This window comes from Salminus brasiliensis, chromosome 12 (genome assembly GCF_030463535.1).
Source record: "Salminus brasiliensis chromosome 12, fSalBra1.hap2, whole genome shotgun sequence".
In the NCBI taxonomy this organism is placed as follows: domain Eukaryota; kingdom Metazoa; phylum Chordata; class Actinopteri; order Characiformes; family Bryconidae; genus Salminus; species Salminus brasiliensis.
In genome coordinates, this window is record NC_132889.1 from 4,799,326 (window position 1) to 4,813,807 (window position 14,482).

The 14,482-nt window shown below is 40.3% G+C and overlaps 1 protein-coding gene and 1 long non-coding RNA gene across 3 annotated transcripts; one reads left to right on the forward strand and one right to left on the reverse strand.

Annotated features, from left to right (window-relative positions):
* Positions 1–371: 371 nt before the first annotated feature.
* LOC140573518 (uncharacterized) lies at positions 372–6,465 on the reverse strand. The gene is made up of 3 exons (XR_011980669.1): positions 6,368–6,465; positions 482–1,014; positions 372–384 (listed from the first exon to the last, which is right to left on the reverse strand). It is a non-coding gene; the product is annotated as an uncharacterized lncRNA (long non-coding RNA).
* Positions 4,227–13,660, forward strand: naa60 (N-alpha-acetyltransferase 60, NatF catalytic subunit). 2 transcript variants are annotated; one of them, XM_072692916.1, is made up of 7 exons: positions 4,227–4,481; positions 6,449–6,564; positions 6,753–6,882; positions 8,554–8,650; positions 8,750–8,984; positions 9,433–9,614; positions 9,731–13,660. In XM_072692916.1, the coding sequence occupies exons 2-6, from the start codon at positions 6,455–6,457 to the stop codon at positions 9,587–9,589; spliced, it is 729 nt and encodes a 242-aa protein (XP_072549017.1). In that variant the 5' UTR covers positions 4,227–4,481; positions 6,449–6,454; the 3' UTR covers positions 9,590–9,614; positions 9,731–13,660. The 2 variants fall into 2 exon arrangements, with proteins under 2 accessions (XP_072549017.1, XP_072549018.1); XM_072692917.1 differs by lacking the exon at positions 4,227–4,481 and having other exon boundaries at positions 5,207–6,564.
* The last annotated feature ends 822 nt before the right edge of the window (positions 13,661–14,482 follow it).

Below are 14,482 nucleotides of genomic sequence, written 5' to 3' on the forward strand. Positions count from 1 at the left end.
AAGGGGAATTTCACCATGTTTTTAAAATTCGTCCGCATGGTTAAACGGTTGAGATGTGGACAATCTCACTCAGAGTGGGTCTGGTGTGGAATGGAGAGTGGGTTTCTTGTGAAGGATCATACAGGCTACAGTTTCTTTACAGTGGTGGTGATAGGAACCAGGATCTGATAGGATCTGCAATGCAAATCTAGCCATTTGCTATGCTTTCCAGAACAACCAGTAAGCCTACCTATGTCTTCTGGGTTGTTATGCTGATGATGGTAAAATAGTGGTACGTCTGAAAGATTTTGCAGTAGAATGCTCCACAGGTATGTAATAAAAATCTTCTCAAATCTATCGTAAAAGTGTCTCAGGCATCTGTGCCAGAAGGTTTCCAAGGAACATCTAAACAGACATGAAGCAATTTAGAAGCAAGTCCTGTGGACTGATGAAAGTGAAATCAAACTTGTTGAGGATTTCATGATAACAACTCCTCCTCAACTGTTAAGCACAGGAATGGATCAGTAGTGCTTTGGGCTTGTGTTGCAGCCAGTGACGCATGGAGCATTTCACAGAAATACCAGGACAATTCTGGAAGCAGACATCACACCATCTGGAAAATAAATGAAAAGATGAAAAGAGGACGGCTTCTACAGCAGGATCATGATATTTTACAAACCTTTGCAATTTAGACTCCATGTATTTCATGAGCGTTAAAACACTGCAGTATTCCAGTAAGTAATAATATTGTGTATGTGTGAGTGTATCTCTTAGCCATATCAGTATAACATTGAACGAGAGCCACTATTAGTTTAATTCGAAGCAGCTGTTCCGGAGCAGTCACTTCAGTACTTTTCCATTTCACTGTATTTTGTCCACAGGGCTTCCTGAGGTGTGCTGATAAACTTTAGCACACATTAACAGCAGCTCCAGTCCTGGCACAGGATTTCCCACCGGTTCCACAGTCCTCTGAACAGTCCTCTGAACAGTCCTCTGGTTTCCCAAAGGAGCTCCATTAGGTCTTGTTGCTGATTCCTGCTGAGAGAAATCTCAGAGGTGAGCTCATGTCACGAGTTGGCCCTTGAAATACAGTGATGGTAAATTTGCTTTAAACGGATTGCATTAGCAGTGAGCATCAGTGATCTGTATTTCCTCAACAAGACCTTTTTACGACATAATATCTCAATAATAATGAGATACTTCTATATATAATAAAATGATCTCTCTCTCTCTCTCTCTCTATATATATATATATATATATATATATATATGTCGTATCATAACTACATAATTGTGTGCTCTCAATTGTTAAGTTATAAGACAGTATATACAACAATTATAATTAAGCGATAATATATTGTGTCATAATTACATTGTATTTTATGGCATATCTCATAGTAATGAGGTACTTTATCATAATTATGAGATGTTCAATTGTTGTTTTTACTACATTATATCTCGTAATAATGACATACTCGACATACGAGACATATTCTCATAATTACAAACTATTTCTGTCATAATTACAATTTAAGACACTCTTTTTACAAAGTATGTCATAATAATGAGATTCCTTTTAACAATTGCGATATGCTCCATCAGTCCGTTCTTAGAGCATAAAGCCATAATTATGATTATTATAATAATTATAAAAGTTTGTCATAATAACATATTATGAAATTATGACCTTTTCTGGTCATGTTTTTTAAGACATATCTTTAAGCAACAAGGTACTTTCTGATAATTCTGATATTATTATGATAATGATAATAATAATTAATAAACATATTTTTATGACATATCTCATAGTAACAAAGTGATGTATCTTATAGTAACGAAGTTCTCTCATAATTACGTGAGACATTCTGTCACAATATCCTTTTTACAACATATTTCATAATGACGAGATGTTCTATGTCATAATTACATGTCATTTTTATGACTCTCTTAAAATAACATATTATGTTCTGATAACTTTTTCACAGTTCTGATCGTGATTCATGCCATTTTTTTATTGGTGACATATCTTATAATAATTAGATACTTTCTCATAATTATTTATTAGCGACATCTACAAACTATGAGATACTTTGCCATAACTATGTCAAAAGATTTTTTGTATTATGTTATGTCTTTTTTTCGGCGGCATATCTCATAATAACGAGATACTTTCTCATAATTATGATATATCTGTTTTATTGGCAACATATCATAACTACCAGATACTTTGCCATAACTATGTCATAACTTTTCTTTATTGGCGACATATCTCATAATAACCAGATACTTTCTCATAATTTGGCGACAATTCATGATAACGAGATACTTTCTCATAATTATGTTATATCTGTTTTATTGGCAACATATCTCATAATAACCAGATACTTTCTCATAATTTGGCGACAATTCATGATAACGAGATACTTTCTCATAATTATGTTATGTCTGTTTTTTTGGCAACATATCATAACTACCAGATACTTTGCCATAACTATGTCATAACTTTTCTTTATTGGCGACATATCTCATCATAACGAGATACTTTCTCATGATTATGTTATATCTGTTTTATTGCTGACATATCTCATAATAACCAGATACTTTCTCATAATTATGTTATATCTGTTTTATTGGCGACATATCTCATAATAACCAGATACTTTCTCATAATTATGTTATATCTGTTTTATTGGCGACATATCTCACAATAACCAGATACTTTCTCATGATTATGTTATATCTGTTTTATTGGCGACATATCTCACAATAACCAGATACTTTCTCATAATTATGTTATATCTGTTTTATTGGCGACATATCTCACAATAACCAGATACTTTCTCATAATTATGTTATATCTGTTTTATTGGCGACATATCTCACAATAACCAGATACTTTCTCATAATTATGTTATATCTGTTTTATTGGCGACATATCTCACAATAACCAGATACTTTCTCATAATTATGTTATATCTGTTTTATTGCTGACATATCTCACAATAACCAGATACTTTCTCATAATTATGTTATATCTGTTTTATTGCTGACATATCTCATAATAACCAGATACTTTCTCATGATTATGTTATATCTGTTTTATTGCTGACATATCTCATAATAACCAGATACTTTCTCATAATTATGTTATATCTGTTTTATTGGCGACATATCTCATAATAACCAGATACTTTCTCATAATTATGTTATATCTGTTTTATTGGCGACATATCTCACAATAACCAGATACTTTCTCATAATTATGTTATATCTGTTTTATTGGCGACATATCTCACAATAACCAGATACTTTCTCATAATTATGTTATATCTGTTTTATTGGCGACATATCTCACAATAACCAGATACTTTCTCATAATTATGTTATATCTGTTTTATTGGCGACATATCTCACAATAACCAGATACTTTCTCATAATTATGTTATATCTGTTTTATTGGCGACATATCTCACAATAACCAGATACTTTCTCATAATTATGTTATATCTGTTTTATTGCTGACATATCTCACAATAACCAGATACTTTCTCATAATTATGTTATATCTGTTTTATTGCTGACATATCTCATAATAACCAGATACTTTCTCATAATTATGTTATATCTGTTTTATTGGCAACATATCTCACAATAACCAGATACTTTCTCATAATTATGTTATATCTGTTTTATTGCTGACATATCTCACAATAACCAGATACTTTCTCATAATTTGGCGACAATTCATAATAACCAGATACTTTCTCATAATAATGTTATATCTGTGTTATTGGCAACATATCTCATAATAACCAGATACTTTCTCTTAATTATGTTATGTATGTTTTTTTGGCAACATATCATAACTACCAGATACTTTGCCATAACTATGTCATAACTTTTATTTATTGGTGACATATCTCATCATAATGAGATACTTTCTCATAATTTGGCAACAATTCATGATAACGAGATACTTTCTCATAATTATGTTATATCTGTTTTATTGGCGACATTTGATCTCATAATAACCAGATCCTTTTTTTCATAATTATGAGATGTTCTATGTCATAATCACAATATGTCATCTTTATGACCCTAGTTTCTTGTAATAACCACATGTTTAGGTCATAATTGCTGTTATATCATTGCATAACAAGAAGATGTATCTCTGCCTCCCTGGTGATTAAAAGAAAAGTCAGAAAGGCGCGTGTTTCCACCTGAAAAGGTTAAAAAGTCACGGAGGCCTGAGCTGTTTACACCGCGAGGCTGCCGTAGTTCCTCCGCGCACTGAGGCGTTAGCATCAGCGCAGCTACTCCAGCCGAAGCTAACCGGAGCTAATGCGCCGCGGAGAGCCGCACAGCCCCCAGCCGAATGTCTCACCTCCGTCCGGGACACACACCTGCTCCTCCCCATCATGATACCGCTGCTCTGAACTCTCTCCGCGGAAATACAGACAAACGGTCGCCTGCGTTTCTGCCTGTTCGAGCGCTGAAATAAGGCAGGTTGACCAGAGATCCACGACCTTTGTCCGGGAACAGCCAGCCAGCCAGCCAGCCAGCTAGCGCCGGAGCTGGGCTGCTACGGTTGGTAGCTAGCTAGCTAGCTGGCTAGCTAGCTATTAGCTAAGCAAAACAGACGCGTTTATGTGTAATATATCATAGAGACATTTATTTTATGTGGCTTTTAGTGTTTTCTTATCATTTTCCATAAGCAAATGTCCTTTTTTAAGTTTGTATGCGCTTTAAAAGCCGCTCTGTGTCTCTGTGTTAGCCGTTAGCCGCTAGCTATCCTAGCTCGCCCGCTTGTTTAGCTAGCCAGTCGGGCTCGGTCCACAGGGGTGTTGTGAGGAAAGTAAGTGGATAAAAAGGGGGTTTAAGTGTTTGGCGGGTTCATTTCAACCCCTAAAATGTCCCACGGTTCTGAAACTAACTTGCCGACTTGCCTAAAGCTTAGATAAGCGAGCTGTTCTGATGAGCTGGCTAACGTTGGTCGTAGTGAAGCCCTATGTCCGTTCAGTACGGCTCCGCTGTCTGTCCAAATGTTTGCGGACACCCCTTCTAATAACTGCACGCAGATAAACACGAACCAGTGGGACCATACTTAATGCCAGGCGTGGGCTAGAGGGGTATAAGGTCCCCCCAGCATTGAGCTGTGGAGCAGGTGATGGATGGATGGGTGGATGGGTGGGTGGTGCTCCATCAGTACTTTTGGGATGAGTTGGGGATGAGGTGGGGTGCTGATCCTCCAACATCCCAACCTCACTAACGCTCTTGTAAAGCAACATGCAGTCAAATAAAGCCTTTCCTGGACAAAAGAGACAGTTAATAGTAAAAGCAGGGTGCACTTTTAAAAATAGCTAGCTAACTTTATTGTGGAAGAAACAAGAAATAAGCAGGTGTCCCAATACTTTTGTCCATTTAGTGTATATATCTGTGTTCCCTGTTGCCCAGCTATATGACTGTGTCCCAGTCCTGCTCCTGGAGTTCCCAAGTCCTGCACATGTTTAATTTTTTCTCTGCTCCAAAAACCTGATTCAGCTCCGCTCATTATGAAGGCCTCCCGGAGTTGAGCTGGGAGTGCTGAAGGAAGGAAGGAAGGAAGGAAGGAAGTGTCTGGGGTACTTCACCAGGATCAGTGTAGGACACTTTGACCTCTGTGATTGAGGTCTCTTCTACGGAGACCCTAAGGTGACATGGCTGTTGTTTTTAAGAAGTCATGGGCACAAGACTGAGGCCACAAAATATCATGTTCTGAATATATCATCTCAGTATGTTCTCATCAGTGATTTATCATGTGGCCACAAGTTAAGTGTATAATGGTATTTAATAATGCATTGGAGAAATGGTGGCCTCAGAATATTGTATTGTGGCCACAAGATTATATTGAGATCACGAGGTAAGTTTAAAATGGTGTTTTAATAATGCATTATAGATGTAATGGCCTCGGGATATTATCTTGTGGCCACAAGATTAAATTGGAAATGCGTATTATATCTTTATCTTGTGATCATAATATATGAATAATAATAATAATAATAATGATATACTTTCATTGCCACCATATGTTGTCCTGTGGCCACAGCGTGTTCATTATCTTGTGGCCACTAGAAACTTAATTTGTGGCCTCCATGTATTATCTTGTGCCCATGCCTTATTAAAACAACCACTTTGTCACTTTATGGGCTCTGTACCCTTCAGATCGGTGTGTACCAGTGCTGAATCAATGACTTTGGTTACTTGATGACTTTGTAATCATGTAATTATACAGAAAATCTGAAAAGTGGGTGGAGTTTCTCTTTTTAAGCAGCCTGAAGCTGCTCTTTAGTGCTAGTTCAGATGAGAATAAATATGTTTCCTATTTCCAAACAATTTGTAGGAACCTAACCTGTGCTTGAATTTGATGTACAGGGATGGTGAAATTGTCTGTATCCCATCTGTAACTGCATACAACGCTCTCTTCTTTCAGGTGTGAATGACCGACGTGGTGCCCCTCACTGCGCTCAGCGAAATCAAGCTCCGTCTCCTGTGCCAAGATGACATAGACAGCGTTAAAGTGCTCTGTGGAGATTGGTTCCCCATTGAGTGAGTATACAATCCTTCTGTTTGTGTGACTGTTGCACCACTTTTCCAACTGCAGGTGTTGATGTTGAATCTATGGTCTGTTCCACTTGCTGGAATAGGTATGAAAGTTCTACCATAGCAGCATTCAGGGCTTTTTCTTCTGATGTCCCTCCGTGACGCTCAAGCCGTGTGTCTTCTGCACTCCTCAGGTATCCTGACTCATGGTACCATGACATCACGTCGAACAAGAAGTTCTTCTCCCTGGCGGCTACCTTCAAAGGGGGCATCGTGGGGATGATCGTGGCTGAAATAAAGGGCAGAACAAAAGTTCACAAAGAGGTTGGAAAGCTTGCCTCCTTGTTTAAACACTCCATGTAGCTCAGCTTGTAGACAGTTTATTGCTTTGGCTGAGAGGCAAGAAGGCATCACAGCATTTCAGATCATCTGGAACAGTGATTCTTCATCCTGACCTTGAGCCAGTCGCACCAGGAACCGGCTGAAACCTGAGGCCAGCTGTTATGTAGTTTTCAAAGGGCAGGTTTACGCATTACTAATTCAGAAATGTGTGCACCGAGTTTTTACTTGGAGCGTACTACTAGCGTTACTAAATATATACACCCACCCCCTCAGCAGGTGGAAGTGTTGAGTGAGCCAGCGGAAACCACATAGAGACCACAAAGAGGGCAAACACGAGCTGACTGCAAACAGCTGCTTTAATAATTTAGGCCTCAGTGAATAATGTTTGGTTGGTTGGTCAGAGATCATTATGTAAAATAAGCTGCATGATTAGTAACTAGATATTTAGATACTTACAGAGCTCAGTGTCTTTCTATGGCAGATGTTCATTGATGAGCGATCATGATGAGCATTTGTCTATACCACGGACTTAGTTGGGGTTGTTAATAGTGGTGTAACGAATCACAAAGCTCATGGTTCGAATTGGAACAATTCTAGCTGACGTTAGCTAGATGTTAGCTGCTCTAGCTGATGTTTCACTGTGCCCTGTGTAAAAGATAAGTCCTCGTCAGCACCTAACACTGTACCAGTAAGCTTTGCTAGCTCATTAACTTCTCTCCTCCGTTACTTAATCAGCAGTTATTCCAATAACCCGCTCCTTACTGTTTACACTCTAATAATACAATTAATCAGCGTGTGCATCCCTAACGCTCTCCCTAGAGTCCAGCTTGTTTTATTTTAGATTAGAGATGAATGCATATTTTATACTGTGCGGTTTTTAGAGTACATCCTATTCAGCAGGAATTAAGAGCTTTGCTTCAAAGTATTTTAAATGGAGCACGTCGGCATGTCCGGAGCCTCTTTATAGAGCCTGATTTAATTAGACTGCAAACTCCATATGTCCTTCACTGACTTTCTGTCTGCAGCAAGGGATTTCCCTTCCATCACCCACCATTTTAGCCGTTAAGTGAAACAGTGATGCTGTAAGATGACCTCAGACGCCGATGCACCATAGTTTGTGCATTCTCTTCAGGATTCAGGGGGATTAGGTGGTCGTAGATCAATATAAGACACCTTCCATCCAAAAGTAGGGCAGTGATTTCTCTCAGTTTGAGATGCCATATAATGCATTTATTAGGAATTGTAGTTAGTTTGATTGGTTAAATTGTAAGTATGTGACTTCCATTGATGTGTAAACTGCACAGAAGTCTGTTTACCACCCTGTTATTTTAGCCTCATAATAAAACACCCTGATTTTCTTTTTGGGGTTTGGCCTATCGAGGGGGTGGGCCAGGGGATGAACTCTACTTTAATTGAATGGTTTGTCCCCTAGATGGCTCCCACAGTAGCCGTGTAGCTTGACATAGGTTACATTTTTTTTTATCCGGAAGTGTTCCTGACCTCTCTGGGTCCTCTCAGCCTGGTCAGCCTGCCACAACAAGGGCTCCAGCGTGGCAGTTAACTACATCAGTTCTTGCTTTGTCCGACCAAGCGTGCACAGATACCAAGTAAATGCTGCTGTTTTGGTACTAACATGGTGTCCTGTTCTTTTAGGATGGGGACATTTTGGCCTCCAGCTTTCCTGTTGACACTCAGGTTGCATACATCTTGAGCTTAGGAGTGGTGAAGGAGTTCCGGAAACATGGAGTAGGTAAGACACAAGTGACGTTTACCATGATCACATCTGACTGAAGTTGATCAAGTTGATGAATCGGATAAAGCTCTCCTCTCTTATCCGTCCGTTGTCCAGGTTCTCTGTTGTTGGACAGTCTTAAGGACCACATCTCCACCACGGCCCAGGACCACTGCAAGGCCATCTATCTCCATGTACTCACCACCAATCTCACAGCCATTCATTTCTACGAGAACAGAGACTTTAAGCAGCATCACTATTTGCCCTATTATTACTCAATCCGAGGAGTTCTCAAGGATGGTTTCACATACGTCCTTTACATCAATGGCGGACATCCTCCTTGGACAATCTTATATCCTTGTGTGTGTGTGTGTGTGTGTGTGTGTGTGTGTCTGTGTGTCATTGGGTGTTTTGACTGTTGGGTTTTGCAGTGTGCTGGTGAAAGTGCTTTTATTAAGGCTGTCAAATGATTCAGATATTCTGGTGTTACAGTGGACGTTGTTGGTAAGTTTGTTTCTGCGGACATTGTTGGACTGTTTTCGGTGGATGTGGTTTGACTGTTGTCTGCGGACGTTGTTGGGGTTGTGACTGTGGGCGTTGTTGGAGTTGTGACTGGTGCACATTTAACAGTGGCTGCATGTTCCCACCAATTACTGTACATGTCACAGAAGAGATAAAGGCAGTGGGTTGATTGGTCAGTAAATTGTTGGGTCCGTCCAGCAGGTCACAGCTGTTATTGAAATGTAAGAAAACCCAAGTGCTGCTGCAGCTGCTGTCGTTTTCCTTAACCTCTCCTTCACTGATTATATTCATCATATAGGCTCAGCCCTGGCCAGCCTGAGCCCGTGCTCCATTCCACAGCGGATCTACCGCCAAGCACAGAGTCTTCTGCGCAGCTTTCTGCCCTGGTCAGGCATTTCATCCAAGAGCGGCATCGAGTACAGCAGGACCATGTAAGAGCTGACCATCGCCAGCCTTGCAGGTAGGCATTACATAGCTATTAATCTCTGCAACAAAGGAGATTAATTTCTTTTTACATAAATCCTGTAGAGTTTTAATGTTCTTGCCTCTTGTGTTTTTTCTCTCTCCATGCATCAGGTGAAGAGAATTTCAGTCTTACCAGTCCAACACCTTAACCCCAGTGGTGGTGAATTTTACACAGAAGCTCGTCTCGGTCACCTGCAGCCCTCCCTCCCAAGCTCTGTATTATATCTGTACATAATATATGCTCTGATTAATATATGCATTGTCTTTAGTAGACTACCCTCTTGATATGAACCTTCCAGTCCGCTTCACGCCTGTAATTCCGCTGCTATGTAGAAAATGTTCTATGGCTCACCCATATTTTTAATATAAATAGATTTTTATGTGTGCCTATTCTTCGTAAGGGGACAGAAGAAGGTAAGGTAGCAGTACTTCCAGGTATGTTCCTTAGTTATGGAGTCACTTCAGTGCATGTGTCAAGAAGTGGGTTCTTTTCTGGTTTCTCGGCACCTTGACACAAAGCACTACTTTCTTTTTCTTTATTTTTATGCAAAGTTTTAAGTGATGGATTTTAAGAAGGATCTGTGGAAAGGCAGTGAATGTAGTCTAGAAGGGTCGGCAGTCCATCCTTTTCATAAATGCCATGCAGTGTATTTTGTTTTTATATGGAAAAAGCTGAATGTAATCGATAGGTTAGAGACGGTGTCCTTTAGAAGAGTAAGGTGGTGAATCTGGGAATAAACATGTTGTGAGGAAATGCATGCAATATATGCTTTGCGATATATACGATTTCTTTGTCGCTGGGAATATTTAGTTGGCGCTCTCGCTGGACTCGTCCACTAACGCTGGGTTGGATTAAACAGGAGCATGCTGGCTGGCTGGGTGGGTGGGTTTAAAAGGGTCTGGGGAATTTCATTTAATGCAGTGTTATTCTAGAGTTTGTATTTTTTTGCTCCTGGGCTCCCAAAGCTGGTGTTGACTAGTTGTTAACTGCTCTAGCTGACCTTGCCTAGATGTTAGCTGCTCTGGCTGACCTTGCCTAGATGTTAGCTGCTCTGACTAATGTTCGAGAGGCATTGACTTCTCTGACTATCGTTGGCTAGGCGTTGACTTCTCTGACTATCGTTGGCTAGGCGTTGACTTCTCTGGCCGGCGTTGGCTGGATGTTAAGTACTCTAGCTGACTTTGACTAGGCGTTCGCCAACATCGGCCAGAGCAGTTAAGTGCTGACTGCTGGCAAGTGTTGACTAGGCTTTGAGCTTTGAGCGCCCCCTCATGGACAGCTGTACATGTGCACTTGTTGAAAAGATTAGATATTCAGAAGCAACACCTGCAGGTTAAAAAGGATGATGACTGAGGCGGAAGAGTAATATTACAGGATTTTACACCTGTAATATGACTCAGGTTACACAGCGTTACGCAGTTTTATTGGAGGCCTTGTGCAGCTCCATTAGTGCAGTAGCAGCGTTCCCTGCCCAGAGTAGGAATTACAGTCAGTGGAGCATCAATGAGATTCTGATGCTGCTGTTTTTTAAGGTGAAATCGCTAAATAGTGTTGCTTTGAACAATTACAGTACTGTGCAAAACTCAGATCACCCTTAATTATGTCCTGCGTTGGAAAGAAAAAGCAGAAAATGTGCATAACAGGAAATTTCACAGAAGCCCCAGCAACTAAATCTAATATCATCTGTTTTAGTGTCTAGTGTGTCAATCCTTTTCCTTTATTACAGCTTTCGGTTGTTGTTATTATTAACTCTTGTCATATAACTCTGTAATTAATTAACACTTGTGCAAAAGTTTGGGCACCCCTGGGGAAATATACACGCCATTCCAGGTTTTCTGTTACAAAAAACACACATCCTCTACAGGGAGCACATTTCTGCAAAGCTTTACGCACGTTTGCTGTTTATTACGGTGCCAAGACTTTTGCAGAAGGCCACACCATACATATATCTCTTCCTACTGACTCCTGATTGCATCTTAAGTCCTGTTTCTCCACATTTTGAAAAGGGAAGAATGCCACTGACATTCTGAGCCAACATGACTGTACACAGGCTTTGAAATGTCCACTGCCCTGTGTGTTTTGAAGTGTGTTACTCTGTAAAGACACAAAAGCGACCACTGAATCATGTTATGTTTTATTTGTGCGTTTTATGATTGCTGTAATGTTTGTCTGAGTGCTTTCTCTTAAAGTGGGATTCCACCACTTTTGTTAAAGGATTTCTATAGACTTCAATGGTGGAAATGTAAACACAAGTCCGTCAGAGGGGTTCGGAGTGAAGGGGTTCATCGTAGATGAATTTACTGGCTGATTTCATCAGATGTTGCAGTGTCTACAACTCAAAAATAACCATTTTATTTACATCCAGTTTACATGTGTTGCCTGAGTTGTCTATAAAATGTTGATGGTGGTAAAATCATAGTAAATACTGCTACTATTTTAAGTCTAAACATTGGGCCTATCAGCACGAGAGCACCTGATTCATTCTCTGATCTTACAACCATCCGTGGCCGGGAGTCCTAAGTCAGCAAAACTGGCCTATCTCTCCATAGATGAGTAGGTTGGCCCTCCCCCTCCCACCATCACTTAGCACAATTCTAGCCAGTGTGGAGGGATGTTTGTTAGCTGATGTAGCAGAACTAGTAGTCGGTGCTCTCGTCTAAGCATGTTGAGCTCCAATGATGTTGCATTAGCAATGAATTGGCTGGGCTCATGTGATTCTCAGGACACATTTGGGAGGGGAGTGTAAACCCCTTTTACACCTGGTCACTTCATGCGTCTGGAGTATCCGGATTATATCTAGATAAAGCCAATTAATTTGAGGTGCACCGATCTGATACTGGTCAAACTGCAAATATAAAATTTCTGTTAACGTTTGTATCATATCTCAAATTCAGACATATTAAAGTATTAAAGAATCTTCTGCAAATAAAAGGGCATACACGAATAAGTTTAGGCGAATAAAGTTACGTCAAACTATCAAAAATTCCCGAAAAATTGGCCTAGGGGTCTAAGGGTTAAGAGAGGTGAAAAATTATGATATATGATTGCTATGATATCAGCAGATACTCAATATTGAAGTATTGGTATCCTGCCACCACTAATAAAAATCAAGTGTAAACCACCCAACCAGTGAATTTCCATCCCACACATCAATCAGATTTCAGTCTGACTAGCCGGACCCACATTCGACTACCCAGTGTAAATGCATATGGCTAAAATCTTCTCAGGATACAATCACATGAAGTGACCAGGTGTACATGGGGTCATCGCTTCTTAGTTGGAAATGACCAATAAAACCAATGAAGTTGGTGTGGAAATTGGGTTGAAATTGGGGGGGCAAGTCTGAAAACTACTGTAAACCAGTGTCCGGGGCATTGGCAAGCTTTTTCACAACCACTTTGTTGGGTAATAGTTTCTGTAATGCAGCTTTTAGAGGCTTTTAGAGATCAGCAAGTTACTCTTCACACCAAACCCCTCTGAATGATTATCCAGTTAATTACTCAGATATGGTGAAACATCATCTGGTCAGGTCCTCATTGGCTTCACAGGCCTTTAAGGCTGAAAAAGCAGTGGAAACAAGTGTAGTAATGTAAAGACTGATGCTTCCTTGTCCATGTAGCAGTTAGTGGGACCTGATATAAAGAATTAGGTCTAGCCTTGGTTCTAAATTCCCCCAAAAAATGGTGTAATCTGGTTCCTCCATTGATTGTCATGACTTGTGCAATAGCGCCCTCAACTGGCTCATAAGATTTTATGGTAAAGTGTACCTGTGGAAAAAAATTGGGGTAATTTCACAGTGTTGGTCAGAGTGTGGACCTCTTCTTGAGCTCTTGGGGTTTCTCTGGCTATCTAAGAGTCCTGTGTAGTGATACACCCCCTCCTCCCCAGGCCTCTGACCTCCACCTCTTTCAACCCATCCATTTGTTTACATCCTCTGCCTCATCCGTCCATGCAGTCACACACTGATTATTACACATATTGTTTTGAGATGACTTCTTGACAAGAACGAAAAGAGGAAATAAAGCTATCAAAGTTGTTCACTTGACTGACTTAAGTGTTTCTGTTCCCCGTGCTGCGGTTGTGACTGAGTAGACTAATGTAAATGACTGTAAGTAACAATGTCTACAACCAAATATGGCCATTTTACTTACTATCCAAAACCACCAGTGATCAAACATGTCTTCTGAGCTGTTTATGTAACGACAGTGATGAGAAATCCAAAAAAACACCCTCCAGAACGTCCATCAGACAGCACGCCTATAGCCGTCAATATCTTCATGTGATGCAGCTTTCAGAGGCAACTTCAGGTGGCCAATCAAAGCAGAGCTTGTTTACAGCCATAACATTAAAACCACCTGCTAAATACCGTGCAGGACCCCTGCGGTATCTGGTAGCAACCTGGTAGATCCTTTATGTCCTGCTAGCTGGGAGCTGGGGCCTCTGTGGATGGTGTCACTGGGCCTTTGGCTCCCATGACCCTTGTCCTCCTTTGGAGCACCCTTGATAGGCACTGACCACTGCATGCCCAGAATTTAGATAAAATGAGATGATCAGACCCAGATCTCACCCAGCATTTATCTACTGCCCAGGGAAGAAGGCTTTCTGTTTGGAGGTTTTGGCGGAGCATTGCTGTGAAGATTTGATTGTATTCAGAGCAACACATTCTGCTGCTGCACAGCTCAATGCCTGGCTCATGTTCATGTGTATCTGCTCAAGGGAGTCCTATTCTACTGGCAATACTTCTGCTCCACGGGGACTAGACAAGCTGTGTGTGTGTGTGTGTGTGTGTGTGTGTGTGCCAGCAATAGGTTATACCTAAAGTTCACTAAAAGGTAAAGGTGCACATATTTGTCACTCCTCTG

Coding starts and splice junctions, on each gene's coding strand:
- naa60 (XM_072692916.1), top strand. CDS start 6,455: ATGACCGACGTGGTGCCCCTCACTGCGCTCAGCGAAATCAAGCTCCGT. Junction 6,565..6,752: donor GGAGATTGGTTCCCCATTGA/GTGAGTATACAA, acceptor TGCACTCCTCAG/GTATCCTGACTCATGGTACC. Junction 8,985..9,432: donor CATCCTCCTTGGACAATCTT/ATATCCTTGTGT, acceptor CCTCTCCTTCAC/TGATTATATTCATCATATAG.